We start from the raw sequence: 16,735 nt of genomic DNA, 5'->3' as shown, positions 1-16,735 counted from the left end.
AACTAATTACTAGTAAACAACTATGAATAGGACATCGCTAGATGATGAGCAAGCACGCCACATGTCTCGTCCTCAAAACAAATATATCGTTTATAAAGGACATCTCCTTCAAGAATAATGATTCAAGCATATCAAGATGCTTTGATCACTTGGAAACTCTTCAAGAGGAGCACACTTCAAAACTCATGCATATGTGTCAAGGAATCTAAACCATGGAGTGAATCCTTATAAATGGTAACCATGTGCCAAAAAGGGCTCCAACAGCAAGGACATCTCCAACTCGTCCCCCATACACAATCATCATCAAAATGTGTGCCAAGTTTCCAACATTAGATCCATGCATGAGGGAAATGGACTAGCATAATCATGTATGCCAAGTGCTCCAAATAGGCTCAAGATCCATGATATAGTCATATAAGGGGATGACTCCAACAAAATTGCACTAAGGAATGGTCCAACTCAACATATATATACCATGAAATCACCAATAAAGGTAGCACTCCACAATAGCAAGTAATAGATCAATAAAGAATAACCACGTTCTCAAAATAGTTAAAAGATCCAGGGAGTTCCCTCTAAGGGCTAACAAACTCCAAAGAAAGCACACCAAAAAGTGGTTTACAATTGTTATAACTATTTCCTTGGATCTAGGATGCTGTAAATCATGTGCTATGGTGTAGATCCGTACTATCGGCAACTCAAAACCCCTAATTAATTTCATGAAATAGAGAGGGCATTCTAGTAGAATGTGCATAGGTGTGGAATTCCTCCAATCAATAGTTCCAAAAGGGTGCAACCTGGTATCATAACACAATGCCTCCATAAAGTATTGTTCAAGTTTGGATTCTCCTCTATTAGTTTGTTTGATAATGTTATAGGAAGCCTAATAAATGTTGTTAAATTCACGTGAACCTAGCACCCAACACTTTATTAACCTAGCAGATTATAGATCTATTGAATAAATGCACAACTGGGTTCTTAACACAATTAGCATAAGCAAAATTACACCAATCTCAATCACAAATAACATATACAAATTATGCTCATTCAATAGTTCTTCATTAATAACTCAAAACCTAGTTGGGCTCTCGTCCTAGGATAAGGGCCCAATAGAAGAAAATACAATTACAACATACCCTAGATCTGATCAAGTTTACCAGACCCTTAATTTGTCCTAGATCTCCTTGGCTGATCTAGATATCCAATGATGCAATTTCGCACTTTCCTTAGAGCCAACACACTAGAATGCCTCTCTCAATATCTTGTGCTCCTGTATGATGTGTCTTTCTCCTCTCCTTAGCCTTGCTTTTATGGATTTACATTGAACCAAATCCCTAACCTAATCTCCAAAGTGATTGACAATCGAGATTAGTTCTCACCTCATTTGAGATCAACAATTGAGATGAAAAGTTGAAAACATAATCACTAAAATAAATTTCTTTACTTTTCCTAAGTTCCTAAGTTAAAATTGGGCTAAGTTACAATAGCAACTTATTCATACTTGAGCAAGTGTCCTAATGAGACTTTGGGCAACTTTTACACACCTAAACACTTAGACCTATGCAAAAGTACCTGCCCAAGCTACAAACATCAACACTCCTTAGCAAGGGAGGTACTTCTGCCCCCTGAAACTGGCTCTAACCGGGGTGGGAAATGAGAAATTTTTACACCTTTCAGGATAAAAAAGCATCATCAACATCACCTTGTATCTTGATAAAGCACTCTTAATTAATAATGATCTCGCATTGCTAAAATAGATGAAGGCTAAACCTATCCACTGGAGTTGAAATGGTGATTATGAAGAAATAGATTGTTGCCTCAGAATATATATGGGAAAGAACTCTGATAAAGAACAACAGTTAAAAGCACACAGTTGATGAACAACTGTTGACCCCACCCCCACTCCGGTATTGAAGAATTGATACATTCCTCCTAGCCAAAGGGTTGCAAAAGGGGGATGCAGTTTCCAATGTTTATGTTACATTTCAGGAAAAATACATCATCAACATCACCTTGTATCTTGATAATGCACTCTTAATTAGTAAAGATCTCACATTGCTAAAATAGATGAAGGCTTAAAACTATCCATTGAATTTGAAATGGTAGATTATGAAGAAATCGACTGTTGCCTCATCATACAATTGGAAAAGAACTCCAATAAAGGACAACAGTTAAGGTCCACAGTTGAAACTTGATAAACAACTATGGACCCCTCCGTACCCCTACCCCCCAACCCACAACTGAGGTGGATAAATATGACTTTTGATGGAACATCTAAGGGGAACCCAAACCTACCAAGTTCATGAGGGTAGGCCAGCACAGGTATGTGCTAAATGTTTATTAAGTTCGTTGGGAAAGGAACAAATAAACAGGGCCAAATTTAAAGCCCACATTCTAGACATAATGGAGGTGTGTAATGTTGCGTTCAAGAAAATCATCTTCAGAGGCAACTCAAAGTTGATAACAGATATCCTTAATTAAAAATCCATGGTTTACTCTTGGGAAGTGGCTAGCCAAAAGGAATGGTGAAAAAAACAATTCAAGTGTTTTAGGGTTATCAATTTGTCAATTGGGTCTAGCTTGGATGGTTGTATAGAATAGTTGTTATCCTCCCCACCCAGGTTCAATTCCCACAGATTGACATGTTTGGTCTCTTAAATGAGTAAATTGAGGTGCTGGCAAGGTAACAACAATCTCAATCTCCCTTTCAGGATAGAAAGTGGGGCTGATTATATTCCCTGGGCAGATCCCAATGCCCCAATTTTTAATTCAAGTTCCCAGGGACTCATTTTTGGTGAACAAATGGATGAATGGCGATTCTGTGCTAAGGAATTTCATGCTCCAGCCACTGTTCCATGATATCAAAGATCTGCAATCCTCTTTTTCTCACAAGAGAGTCAGAGAGTTCTTCGAGGGACAACTTCTTATCTTCACCAGTCCTGGATTTACGATCTTTTCTGTTTCAATGATGAATTAGTGAAAGATTTTTTTACAAAGAAGATTCTGGAAAGATTTTTTTACAAAGAAGATTCCGCAAATTTCTTGAATGCTACAGGATTATAATTCTAAGTTTCTGTTTGAAGCACGGAGATAAAGATGTTTCTGCTTTTCTGACAAATATGTAAAAAGATATTATACGGGAAACCTGATGGCCCCTAGTTCTACAAAAGAGTTGTTGTAATCATTGGATCTAAGTTACCGGAAACGGCACCCTTGCAGGCAGAAACGCCGTTTTCCGTATCAGAAACGTATGACGCCCAGAAACGCCGGAAAAACGGCCGAAAAACGTTTTTTAAGATTTGGAAACGTATCAGAAAATTTTTTGCCGTTTTTCAGGCGTTTTTATGGAGAACACGTCCCGTTTTAAAAATCCTGATACGTTTCAGAGAAATTGAAGACGTATTTCGAAATTTCCAATACGCATCTGCAAAATCGAATACGTATCAGATAAATTTAAATACGTTTTTGAAAAATCGAATGCGTATCTGGGGAAATTCAATACGTTTTTAGCTGTTTTTCGTGGCCGCCGGGAACGGATTTAATAACAAGAGCCGACGGTCTAAATTCAATTGGCGGGCTTTCCAAATTCGTTCACGGTTCACCCTATTAATATCTTACCTAACCTATTATACTTACTACCCTAAACGACGAGTTCTACAGCTACTTCTAACTTCTGATTCCTGTGAGTGATTGCGGCCGCTGAGCAGTGAGCGTTGAGAGTTTTAAGTTTTAACAGGCTTCTGAGTTTCACTGTCTGGAGTAGTCGACTGGTTCCTGCCGGCATCGAACAAGCCTCGGCCCTCAAGGTACACGATGCTGCACGCACGTAATTAGTCTTTGATAATTGATTCTTATTGCGTATAGAGGAACTCGGCCTTGTTCCATAGTAATATAATACTTCGAAGTTCGCACTGTTTAGTAATTGTTGGTTGGTTTCCCTCGTCATGGTGAACTGTGCGACTGCTTTTTTGGTCACTTTCCAAGACTTTCCCCACCCTTCTTTGAAAAATATTTTTCTCATTCCGTCAGATTTTTAATTTTTTTATTGTAATTATAACTAAAGGGAGAAATATGAAATATCATTCACATGGTAGCTACCTTAGAACTTTTTAAGTTTTTTGGCTACAATAGTTTGGTTTGTCAATAAATCCGGATGCCTACCTTTGATTTGTCACAGAGATGATGCCTACGGCCCTACCTTTGAATCTATTCTCATGTGAATTCCATCATGAAAATCTCATTATTCTGCTGAAAATTAGCATTCCCTTCGCTCATCAACCGTCGGTTAAGCACTGGGAAACTATACGCAGTCACAGAATTGACTTTGTCTTCAATTAGTGACAGCACCCAGATATCATTTGCCAAGTCCCAACTCTGTCCAACATTTGACATCAGCCATCTGTGAGATAGGGTCCCTCTGCTTGTGCTTTGCCTTTGTGTAAACCACATGCTACATTGCTACAGCTTGATTACCTCCTTAGATTGGGTCACTGGCATAGGGAACAAGCTTGAATGTGTGTGGATCACTAGCTACAGTGATCCCCTTTGGTCTGTGCAAATCAAAAACAGCAATACACAATGTTTACCTACAGCCTTACAACCACAAGGGTATGCACTTTGGCATTTACCTACAACCATCAACACATAAAAATGAAAATATAGTTATACATTGAAAATGTCTACTTATGGTGAGAAGTCATGTCAATGCGTGTTTAATTCATGCTCCTGCATTGGATGTGTTATTATCGTGTGTTGATTGGTTGGTATAACACAAATAGGCTTTGATTTGTCAAAGAGATATCATTACCTTCAGGCTTCAGGCTTCCATGCTCAAACTAGTTCTTTTTTTTCTTTAAATTTGAATGTCAGAGATGAGGCTTGATATGGTTTGTATTTCTACAAACTTCAAATTTGGATACCTTCAGGCTTCGAAGCAGATATGATACAATACAGTCCATAGTGCCTTAAGGCTTAGGGACTTCGCATATAGTGTCACAGACTCACATGAGATTTGTATAAACCTCAAACTCAAAGAATATTGAGTGCAAACTTCTGCCTTATTATCCACTTAAGCAAGGGTTGGCAGAGATCACTTATAACTTTTGTTTTCATAAATTCATCCTTTAATAGTCCTTATTCTTCTTCGTCTTGGATATAATATGAAGTGCTTCATATTTATAAACTAGGAGAAGTGTGACAGAACTCGATCCAGCCTTCCAAAACAGAGATATAAAGCCATATGTATTATTCCCACAAAAACATAGTGTCTCTATGCAATTAAGTTGCAATTCATGGCTCCACAAAATTTTAGTGCCTTTGTCTTCTTGATTGAGATGTGTGTTCAATGATCAATCAGCTCTTTGTAAGTTTGTAGTCCTTCAATCTAGCTTCTATGGAACTTGGACCATTGGATCTAGCTTCATACTCATAGGATTCATATCCACATGTAGAAAATTTGAATCACAGAGATGGCTTCATTTGAGAATCTGAACCCTTATCACTGTGCAGTGTGATAGCATCATAGCACCAAACTTATTAAGTCTGAAACATTTACTGTGATATATCACCGAAGTTCTGCCTTCTTGATCTTCACTGTAACAGTGTAATCCGCTTTCTATCTCAGAAAATTATGCAGAGAATATCCCTGTGATGATTCTACTAATAATGTGCAGTTTAGACTCTAGAGCATGTTTAAAGTTTTAAACTTTACAGTCTTCTAATGATTGCATTGTTCTGAACCTAATATTCTGTTACCTGTATAAATAATGACTGTTCTGAACCTAATATTCTGTATAAAATATTAAAATTTAAATGTTTATTTTATGTATCATTTGTACTTTTGCAATGTCTAAAATTAAAATTGGAATTTACCAGCAATGTCCAGACTCCAGACTCCAATAGGCCATGGAGCTGGCTGTACAGTGTAGGTCCTAGGAACTAGGAAGCCACCTTCAATTAATTATTACACAGTGTAACTGTAAACAGAACACCCAGTGTTTCCCCAACAGTGGCTGTTGTTCTAAGAACAGTGTTCTAACTTTCTAAGTTCTAACTTCTAACTTCTTGCTTCAAAGTTCAATGTTCGCTGTCATTATGAAACAGAGTAAAGAGAAAGGCGTATAATTTTATAAATAAATGATGACATAATTTTATTAGCATCCAGAAATGACCAAATAAATTTTTTTAAATAGTAAAATACATATCTGGATTCTGAACTTGAAGACTGATATAATATATTTGTCAATTTTCTTTTTTCAGTTTCAGACTTCAGTGAATGTCATCATCATTCATGGCAACTTCAAGTTCAGCCATTCATGAGGCAGAGGAAGTGGCACATGACGCTGAAACAACCCAGAAATTTGATCCAAAGTCACCACTTTGGAAATATGTCACTACTGTTGGGAAGATCCAAGGAGGTGGATCATTGGCATGGGTTTGCAGTGAGTGTAAAAAGGAGTTTAAGGGGTCATACACACGGGTTAAAGCACATTTGCTTGGGTTAAGAAACCAAGGGGTTCGAATATGTAGTGGCCCACCTAAAGAGAATGGGAAAGATGGAAATGGTTTAAGCAAGGTAAAAATTGCAAAATATCAGAGAGAACAAGAAGAGGCAGATGCTAAAGCAAATGAAGCAAATCCTGTCTCCTATTTAAAACACTCAGTCTCAAAGCCTCCACTTTATTCTCATGCAAATGTTGGGTCAAAGCGGTCAAATTTGGGACCGCTTGAGAAGAGTTTTAATAATGATGCTCGAGAGATAGCAGATGCAGCTGTAGCCCAATGCATTTATGCAAATGGCCTTCCCTTTAACCTTGTGCGATCTCCTTACTGGGCAAAGATGGTAAAATGTTTGACTGAAGCCCCAAGAGGGTACAAGAGCCCTGGGTATGAGAAGATACGCACCACATTGTTGAGTGCTCAAAAGTTAGATTTGGAGGCTAAATTAGCCCCCATTCGTGATTCATGGCTCATTTCAGGGGTGTCCATCATTTCTGATGGATGGAAAGATCAAAGAAATAGGCCTTTGATCAATGTGATTGCTCAGAGCCCACATGGGGCAATGTTTTTGAAGGCAGTGGATTGTGAGGGGCAGGTGAAAGATTCTCAATTCATTGCTAACATCTTGATTGAAGCAATTGAATTGGTGGGGCCTGAAAATGTTGTACAGGTAATAACTGACAATGCAACGGTGTGTAGAGCAGCAGGCCTAATTGTTGAAGGCAAATATCAGCACATTTTTTGGACCCCTTGTGCTGTGCATTCATTGAACCTCATGTTGAGCAAGTTGGGGAAGCAAATTGAGTGGATTCGAAAAATATTTGAAGAGGCAAAAGAAATTCAAGCCTTTATCACAAACCACCACATGTCCCAAGGCATCTACAGGGAATTTGCTAAGTTGGAGCTGCTTAAGGTACATATACTTAAACTTTAAAGTTTAAAGTTTATTAAATATTTGACTCTAAATTCAAATATCTAAATTGATGAATCATAATAGGTTATTCAATCAAATAATTTCAAATTTGATTCAAATTATGATTTTTGATTTTCAAATTGATTGAAATTTGAAACATTGGCAATTTGACACCTGCAGGTTGCTGAGACTCGATTTGCTTCTCACATCATAGTCTTAACAAGGCTCATGCAGGTGAAAGATGCATTACAATCAATGGTATGTAGTTCTCTTTGGAATCAATGGAGGCAATCCCAATCTGATAGAGCACAAGCAATGAAACGGTTGGTTGTTGATGATGAATGGTGGGATAAGGTGGAGTACCTCTTGGCATTTACTAAGCCAATTGTGGATTTGCTCCGTATGTTTGACACAGATATGCCTAATCTGGGAGAGGTGTATGAGGGCATTGATTCCATGATAGAGAAGATAAGGTTGGTTATAAATGCCAAGGAGAATGACCCAGATGAAATCTTTTACAGAGAAGTAAAAGATATATTGACCAAAAGGTGGAACAAGATGACCACTCCATTGCACCTTTTAGCCTATGCACTGAATCCAAAATATTATGCTGCAGAGTTGCTACGTGATCCAGAAAGAAGCGCACCAAACAAAGACCCAGAAGTTGCAGAAGGATTTAAAAATGCTTTTAGAAAGCTTTTTGTAGATCCTGAAATTGGGCTTCGGATTCGTGCACAGTTTTCTCATTTTGTGGGATCGGAGGGTTGGGGTTGTGATATTGACTGTATGCGGGACAAGAGCAGATTAAGTCCAATTGAGTGGTGGAACTTCTATGGTGGGGCACTTCCACATATCCAAAAATTGGCCATCAAGGTCTTGTCACAGGTTGCTAGTTCTTCTTCAGCAGAAAGGAACTGGAGTACATACGGCTTCATCCATTCAGTGAAGCGAAATAGATTGGGCTCTAAGAAGGCTGAGGAACTAGTGTATATTCATTCAAACCTTCGCCTTCTGTCACACAAGAGAGATGAATACAAATTTGGGCCCAACAAATTATGGGACGTGGAACCAGAGTTGCCTGACTTGGATATGACATTGAATGCCATGTCTCACATGAGTTTGTTTGATTCGGAGCCATCATTGGGAATAGGTGCATCTTCAAGTGGACATGGAAGCAATGTTCCCACTCCCAGTGCCACTTCTAGAGAGGATGTGGAAGTGGAACATTATAGTGGCATGAATGAAGACATATTTGATGATATGTAAATTTGTAATTTATGATGGTGTTTTAACTTTTAACTTTTAACTTTTAAACTTTTAAGTTTTGAACAACCATATGAATTATGACTTTATGAGTAATGATATTATGATAGTACGACTGCCAGTCATAGTTCATTTTGAAATTTGTACTTTCATTATCATAGTATGTAGTAATTAGTATGCATTATTAATTTTGGTAATGATGGTGTTTGTGTAAGTTTGTAAATTGTAATTTGTAACTTGTCATGTTGATAACTTGATGTTTGTCATGTTGATAAACATTGTTTGAAATTTGAAACAAAAACTTGATGTCTGAGACTCTGATGATATGTTGAAACTTGAAACTTGAATCATGAATGTTAGAATAATCGTTAATGATGATGGCAATGTTGAATGTTTATGCCATATGGCATATGTTGAAAGTTTGAAACTTGAAACTTGAATTGAATCAATTGATGATGATGATGATGAATCATCAATCATCAATCATGATAGATCATAGATAATTTAAATTTAGATTCTGAAATATGAATGGTAATATGAATTTTTTATTTTTAATATATATATATATATATATATATATATATTTTAAATTTTTATATATTTATTATGTGCCGTTTCCTGCCGTATCGTATCCAGATTTTTTGAAAATTTGCCGTATCCGTTTCAAACCCCGTACCCGTATCCGTTCCCGTATCCGTTTTCTGGTAACTTAGCATTGGATCTTGATTCTTAAGTCCCTTATCCGGTATTCTCACAATCAGCCAGCTCTCCTATAAGAACAGACCTCTTAGTCCCCTCAGATTTTGACACAAAAGGGTAGCCTGAAATACCAGTCATGGTATTCAGCTCATGTAATTTTGTTGCCTCTAATAAAATTACTCAATTTTTTCTTTGGACAAAAAGGATTATCAATTTGTACATGTTAGGAGACCAGCCAACAAGATCGTGGATTGGTTGACAAACCAAGATATACCCATAAGCAGTCGTGTGAACTAAGCTTAAATCATCTTCATAGGCAACTCAAAATTGATAACAGATATGATTAATAAGAAATCCATGAGTTCCTTATAGAAAGTGGCTATCCAGAAGGAGTGTTCTTTGTGGATTATCAGTTTGCACGTGTTAGGAGATTAGCAAACAAGGCGGTGGGCTGGTTGGAAACAGGGCTATATCCATAAGAAGCAGTCACATGTGAGCTAACCTGGACCCCCCTTTGTGGAGAAAATGGGGTGAAAGGATGAGCGGGCTAGGAATGTATGTAAATCTTAAACTCACAAAGGCTGTACCCTTAAATGATAAACAGAATTTAAATATGAAACAGGTTTCTAGTCAAAATGCTCTAGTGAATCCTCATGTATCTGCATTAGACTAGATATGCATTCACAGTAAGTTTAATCAAATGGTAAATGGCAGATCCATGTTCCCCAGAATAGCAAACAGTGATGCAGTTTTGTGATATTGAAAGAATAAGTTGATCTTGGGACTCATAGTGAAGAACTTCAATAGTTTTCAGGGTTCTCTGAATCTGATTGGATAGATAATACTGATGGCAATAAGTCCAGCACAGGTCATTGCTTTTATGTTTGCAATGGAGCACTGTCATGGTGTGGTAAGAGGCAGTATAGTGTTGCTCTGTCAAGCACTAAAGCAGATTGTTGGTCATGAAAAGCTACTAGCAGAGGTTGGAGAAAAGCCAGTTGATCCTGTGGTGTTACAATGCAACCATCAAAATTGCATTGCAATCACAATGTATCCAGGATTTTATTAGAAAAAACACATAGATATACATCATTTTTTTCTATGAAAGAACGTTATCATCAAATGGAACTTCAATTTGGCATTTTAGAAGACATGGTAGCAGATATTTTTACCAAAGCTTTGTTGAGTGTGTGTTATATTCTTTCCACGACTAGCCCTAGGTGTGAAGTGGGGTTAGAGGTGAGGTGGCCAGAGCAGCGGGGGGGTCACAAGGGGAGCCGCAGCCCCCCTGTCGGGGAGTTTGTAAAGGGGGCGTAGCCCCTCTACACGGGGTTCGGGGCCGCAGCCCCCCGGTAAGGGGGGGTTGCATGGATTTCGCACATGATTTTGGGCATGATGGTTTTCTGCCCATGGTATTTTGTAGATCCGGTCAAGGGAACTAAAGTTATATTCTAATCCAGGGTTAAAGGATTGGGGTTTATGGATGCTTCAGCGTATATATATATGTATTGTAACAATGAAAGGAACATAATGAAAAATCAATCTGATAGTCTCGGTTTTGGGATCCAGGGGAAAATCTCTGTGTATTTGTTTTGTGTTTCTCACCATTGCATATTTTCTGTTTTTAAGAATTCGTTTGCAGATAATTTCTGTACAGTGTTAAAACCTACATTTGATATCAAAGTTGTTTCAGCTTCAAGGGGACGCATTTGCTGCTGAGGGGTTTTGCTCGGGCCTGTTGTAGACCATGTTTTGTGGGAGATTTGCAGGATCGATTCTTGTGGTGAAAGAAGATGGCGAGCAGTGGAAAGATAGAGATCGAGAAATTTAATGGTCAAAGTTTTGAGTTGTGGAAACTCAAGATGGAGGATCTGCTAGTGGATAAAGATCAATGGATCTGGTAGATCCGAGTACTAAACCAACAGCAATGTCCAATAAAGACTGGAAGAAGTTGGATCGGAAAGTAAAGAGCACAATACAGTTGTGTATATCAGATTCAGTATTGCTGAATGTATCAAGGGAAGATTTGGCGAAGACTTTGTGGAACAAGTTAGGGACTTTGTATCAATCTAAGTCTCTGGTGAATAAACTTTTCCTGCGAAAAAAGTTGTATAACCTGAGAATGAAGGATGGAGACTCGGTGACAGAGCATCTGAACACCTTTAATACTGTGCTAAGCCAATTGTCATATGTTGATATTAAAATTCTAGGTAAAGATAAGTGCATCAGTTTGTTGTGTTCTCTACCAAATTCGAGGGATAGTCTGGTTGTTGCAAATTGCAATAGGTAGCAATACAACTACCTTGCAGTTTGATGAAATAGTCTCATCCTTGTTGTCAGAGGAGATGAGACAGAAAAATATGGAGGGTCGGAATGGTGATGCATTGTCTGTATGAGGATGGTCCCAAAAAAGAAACAAGAATAAGTCCTCAAGTGGGAGATCTAAATCTAGCGGGAGATCTAAATCTTCAGGAAAACCTGTAAAGGTGTGCTGGAAATGCGAAAAGGAAGGACACTTCAAAAATGATTGTAGATCTAAAGCTCCTGAGAAAGAAAAGGGATCTGATGATGCTCCTTCTACAAAGGCGAAAACCACTTCAGATGAAGGTGGGGATGTGTACTTGGCTTTTTCTTCAAATACACATGTAGATCATGAGGCATGGTTGATTGACTCAGGTGCATCCTTTCACTTCACTCCCCATAGGGAGTGGTTCTGCGAGTATGAGAAATATGATAGTGGTGATGTCTTCTTAGGAGATGATAGGAGAATCGCCGAACAAGGAAAGTCAAGTTGAAGTTGCAAGGTGGAAGGATTAAAACACTTTTGAGGGTTCTGCATATTCTGGCATTGGCCAAAAATCTAATTTTTGTAAACAAGATGGATGATGTAGGTGTAAAAATAGTGTTCAAGAAAGATACCTACAACATGGTTTGGGGAGCACTGATATTGATGCGGAAAGCTCGGATTGAAACTCTATACAAGCTTCTAGGTAGCACTGTTATTGATGAGTGCAACAGTTTTGTGGTTCCTGAAAGTGGAGTAGAAAACCTTGTGGTCTCTGGAGAAAAGACCATGCTATGGCATCAAAGGCTTGGACATATTGGAGAGAAGGACCTTCAAATACTTCATGGTAATGGTATGGTAGAAGGTATGTCTAATTGCTCTCTAGATTTCGATTTCTGTGAACATTGTGTATATGGGAAACAGAATCAGGTGAGTTTCCCCTTTGGTGCTAAGAGGGCGAAAGGGATATTAGAGCTTGTGCACAGTGATGTGTTTGGACCTATGTCGGTTTCATCACTGGGTAAGTCTGTGTACTATGTATCATTTATATATAACTTCTCAAGGAATACATGGATATATTTCCTCACAAAGAAATCTGAAGTCTTTCACAGGTTTAAAGAATTTAAGACTCTGGTGGAAAATCAAACAGAGAAGAAGATAAAAGTGTTGAGGACCCTATATTAGGTGGGCGGACCTACCTATGGTTTTGTCCATAGATTTCGCACATGCTTTTGGACATAATGGTTTTCTGCCCATGGTATTTTGTAAATCTGGTCAAGGGAACTACGGTTATGTTCTAATCCAGGGTTAATGGATTGGGGTTTACGGATGTTTCGGCATATATATATATATGTGTATTGTAACATTGAAAGGAACATAATGAAAAATCAATCTGATAGTCCCAGTTTTTGGATCCAGAGGAAAATCTCTGTGTATGTGTTGTGTTTCTTGCCATTGTATATTTTATGTTTTTAAGAATTTGTTTGCAGATAATTTCTATACAGGGTTAAAACCTACAAGCTCTCCCTTGAACTAAAAGTTGACTGAATGTAAGGCGTTGTTTTGGTGTGGGTATAAGTAGTGGCAGTGTTGAGAATAATAGCCTAGTATCCATGATATTTTGTGGGTAGTTATGTGGTTTGATAGCTAGTCCATGCTGTCTGTTATCATTGACCAACCATTCTCAATTCAGGGGCTAGAAAAACATCTAATAATTACTTGTATGAATAAAAATGAAAGTAAAATCGTTTTGTACTTCTTTTAGTCTGTTGATTAAACACGTTATCTAAAATTTAAATATATTCTCTATATCTAACACAAGCAAGTTGATTTCACACTACAAGTCTGGGCCTTGTGTAAAAAATCTCTTGCATGTGGTCTTCAATGGCAGGGTGAATCATTTTCAGCAGCCTGGCTTAGTTGGTGGGAGCAGGCAAACTTCAAGCCATTCCGAAACATTTCCCCACTTGTTTGCTGGGGTTTATGGCTTGCTTGAAACAAATCTATATTTAATGAGAAGGTTTCAGTTCCCGAGCAGGTTGCTGCAAAGGTTTCAGCCATCTACTCCCTTATTCCTTCAGTTGTTTCTTCTGTTCCTGATCAGTCCATTCTGGCTGAAGTCATTGATCAATCCTATCCATGGGCTTATTTATATTTTGATGGAGCAGCCCTTGAAAATGGCTCATGTGGTTGTGGGTTTATTCGCTACATGAATCAACACCATGTTTTTCATAATCAAGTCGGTTTTGACAAGGGCTCAAACAATTATGCGGAATTCATGGCATTAAAGCTGCTTCTCCTTTTCGCTGTTGAAAAAGAACATAGATCTATCCAGGTCTTCAGGGATTCTAAGATGGTAGTCAATATTTTCAATTGGGTGCAGAGATGTCACAGACACACAATTCTTCCTATTGCTGAAGAGATTCTCCATATTAAGCATGCTTTAGATCATATTTCTGTATGTCACATTTACATGGAGCGGAACTCTCAGGCAGACATCCTATCCAAAGAAGGTGCTTTGCAGGACATGGGATCTTGGAGGATATCTGAGCAGATAGAGGACTGCACACAGACATATTTTCTCAGGCCTTTTAATGAAGGCATCTTACGGCATCCTTAATTTATTTTTGACTGTTGCATACTTTGATGACAAACTCTCTTATACTATGTTCTGCTTTTTTGTTTCAACTCCCATACACAGGGATATACGTATTGGTTCGTTATCAGTTTTGGTTATGATGAGCATGGGCATTGCAGACGCCAGATTTTTGTTTTTTGAAGGGCTATAAGCCAAGATACTGGAATGCCCCTGGGGCGTATATACAGAATGTAATTTTCATCTTTTAATGAAAATTATGATTTTTTGCGAAAAAAAAGTTGGTTTCGAGTACCTATTTATATTCCCAAACGCTGTCAGAAAGGTGAATAATTGCAACCAAGACAATGCAAAGCCAAATCTTTTTCCAGTTGGAAACAAATGTAGCACTTAAAAATTAAAATATAACAAATGGAGTAAAATATAACAAATAGAACAAAGTTTCCAGAGCATCAATCTAAACAGAATAGAAACAAATCAAGCATTTGGGTCTCAGACTAGAATCCTTGAACAAGAAGCAGCCCACCAAAGCTAAATACAAATTATAATATTGCTACCAAAACCAGAGTCATTTTCTATCTGTCTCTTTCTCATTTTATTTGGTGGATCTGGGGTGTGAGATCGGAAGCTTTCATACCAAATTGTGGCCATTTCACTCGTAGCTATCTGTTCATACAAGGACTCGTAAAATATCCTTAACGGATCCCTCTGCACAAACCATACAATAAACAAGTTATTAATTCTATCCTGATAGCTTCCAAAATACTAAAAATTATATATGCTTTTCTGAAACCCCCAAGGAAAAAGATAAAACATTTTTTTTTTATAACGGGCAAAATTTTAAATAATTGTAGCTAATGGTGTCTCGGTTCACTAGTAAAGTAAGAAGTAATACACCGCCCACTAAGGTTTCATTGTAGCTGTGGTTTAACCTGGCATATAAGTCAAAGTAAGTCCTTTTTTTTACATAACTCCTTTTTTTCCTGGCAGAGTAAGGTCCATCTTCTGAGACGTGTCATTACGGGATTCCCGCATAGATGAGAAAGGGTGCAAATTCACAGAAACGTGGAGACCTAACCTGGGCCACTTGAGATAAATTCTAGTGGATTTACTGCTGAACCACAGCCCAACACCAACCAACAAAGGAAGTTATTGTTATCCAGTGTTGCCATTCAAACCCTCTGGGCATGTTCTTGAAGCAACTTCCAAAATAAAATTTTAAAAAAGTGGAAATTTTGTTCCAGAAAACCATCAAAGAAAGTCATTGTTATGCAGTACCGCAACCATGCTCGAGGCATGTTTTTAAGCAAATTTAAAAAAAAGGAAATTTTATTTAAAAATTAACCATAGGAAAAAATTAAATAAAAAACATACATGTGAAATTATAAACCATACACACTTGTAAAGTAAAAGGTAGAGATTTTCTCTGATGGGTAAACCTTTTGTTCAATAAAAACGCAAGTAAACCAAATGGCAGGAAAAAGTTTTACCTCCTCTGGAGGATCATGTTTTTGTCCCGGTAATGAGTAAACCTTCTTCACTGTTTTCTCCTTGGGTTTGCTTGGACTGATATTTTTCTTAGCCTGGCCGCTAACTTCTTTCACTTTATCAGATATTTTGACCTTCGCTCCAATTAAAAACAACAAGTACAGACAATAATCAACCTCCCGGAAACAAACCTAAAACATTATGTTCTTTGTGGATCTATCTAAATTTGGCAGAGAAATACCTCCTCCTTCACAGAAAACGACTTGGGCTTGACATCATAAGCAGTAGGTTTCTTAGAATTATCAATGCCTGTCGATTTTTTAAAGGCATCCGCTGGCTTGACTTGGTATGAAGATGACGGTGGTGGTGTTGGTTTTGGACTCTTGCTTGATGGAGCTGCTCCTAATTTTGGAGACGATTTAGGGAGATCTGTGATTCTGTGATGAGATTTCAGTTTCAGATAATTTTTGGAATCTTCATTCGCCATTGCCACCCAGAAACTAAACTACACTGAGCTCCTGATTTATACCAAAATCGAAAACTTGGATTGGGATGTGCATAAGCAGCGAGGAACGGATGATGTGACTATATATGGTGTTGTTGGCTTGTCTGGTTAACCATATATAGACAATCCTCCTCAACTTTAGTGCACAGTCCACCTTCGTGATTTTCCAGAAAGACTGAATCGTAAATTGTTGGACACTTCACCGGCCGCTTCTTGACCCAATAAGCATAAACCCTTGATGAAAGAAACTGGTATATTAATATTGACTCTATTTTTGGAGGAATCAGTATTTTGTGTATTAAATTATTATTTTTAAATAGAGGAATTAGTGTTTTATAATTTGTGAGGTATATCCATGTCCATAAGTTTACTCGATTTTATATTATTTTTTTTTTCAAATAGAAAAATCAGTATTTTATATATTATATTATTTTTTTAAATAAAAGAATTAGTATTTTATAACCTGTTAGGATTATTGAGGTTAGTTTT

The 16,735-nt window shown here is 37.7% G+C and overlaps 2 protein-coding genes across 4 annotated transcripts in view; one reads left to right on the top strand and one right to left on the bottom strand.

The window, feature by feature from the left end:
• The window catches only part of LOC149258894 (uncharacterized), a 42,176-nt gene extending 25,676 nt beyond the window's left edge, over positions 1–16,500 (bottom strand). For 2 of the 3 annotated variants that reach the window (XM_089416651.1, XM_089416662.1), the window contains exons 1-3: positions 15,983–16,499; positions 15,744–15,875; positions 14,891–14,961 (exon numbers count right to left, since the gene is read on the bottom strand). In XM_089416651.1, the coding sequence (XP_089272777.1) occupies positions 14,891–14,961; positions 15,744–15,875; positions 15,983–16,228 (449 nt within the window). In that variant the 5' untranslated portion in view covers positions 16,229–16,499. Of the gene's footprint in view, positions 1–14,890; positions 14,962–15,743; positions 15,876–15,982 lie in introns of all 3 variants that reach the window. The other variant, XM_089416655.1, reaches the window with a different exon arrangement.
• LOC149258895 (uncharacterized) lies at positions 6,223–9,050 on the top strand. Its single transcript, XM_089373697.1, has 2 exons — positions 6,223–7,411; positions 7,592–9,050. Exons 1-2 carry the CDS (start codon positions 6,275–6,277, stop codon positions 8,675–8,677), a joined length of 2,223 nt encoding a protein of 740 aa, XP_089229823.1. The 5' UTR covers positions 6,223–6,274; the 3' UTR covers positions 8,678–9,050.
• Positions 16,501–16,735: the final 235 nt, after the last annotated feature.

Source organism: Pinus tabuliformis, chromosome 6, assembly GCF_031772625.1.
Source record: "Pinus tabuliformis cultivar Carrire ecotype Pingquan chromosome 6, CPIR1, whole genome shotgun sequence".
NCBI lineage: Eukaryota > Viridiplantae > Streptophyta > Pinopsida > Pinales > Pinaceae > Pinus > Pinus tabuliformis.
This window is presented reverse-complemented; position numbering and strand designations above follow the sequence as displayed.

Bases quoted from the DNA above. Each gene is read 5' to 3' on its own strand.
- LOC149258895 (XM_089373697.1), top strand. From the start codon at position 6,275: ATGTCATCATCATTCATGGCAACTTCAAGTTCAGCCATTCATGAGGCA. The intron at 7,412-7,591 runs GTACATATACTT...TGACACCTGCAG, and splicing joins CTAAGTTGGAGCTGCTTAAG to GTTGCTGAGACTCGATTTGC.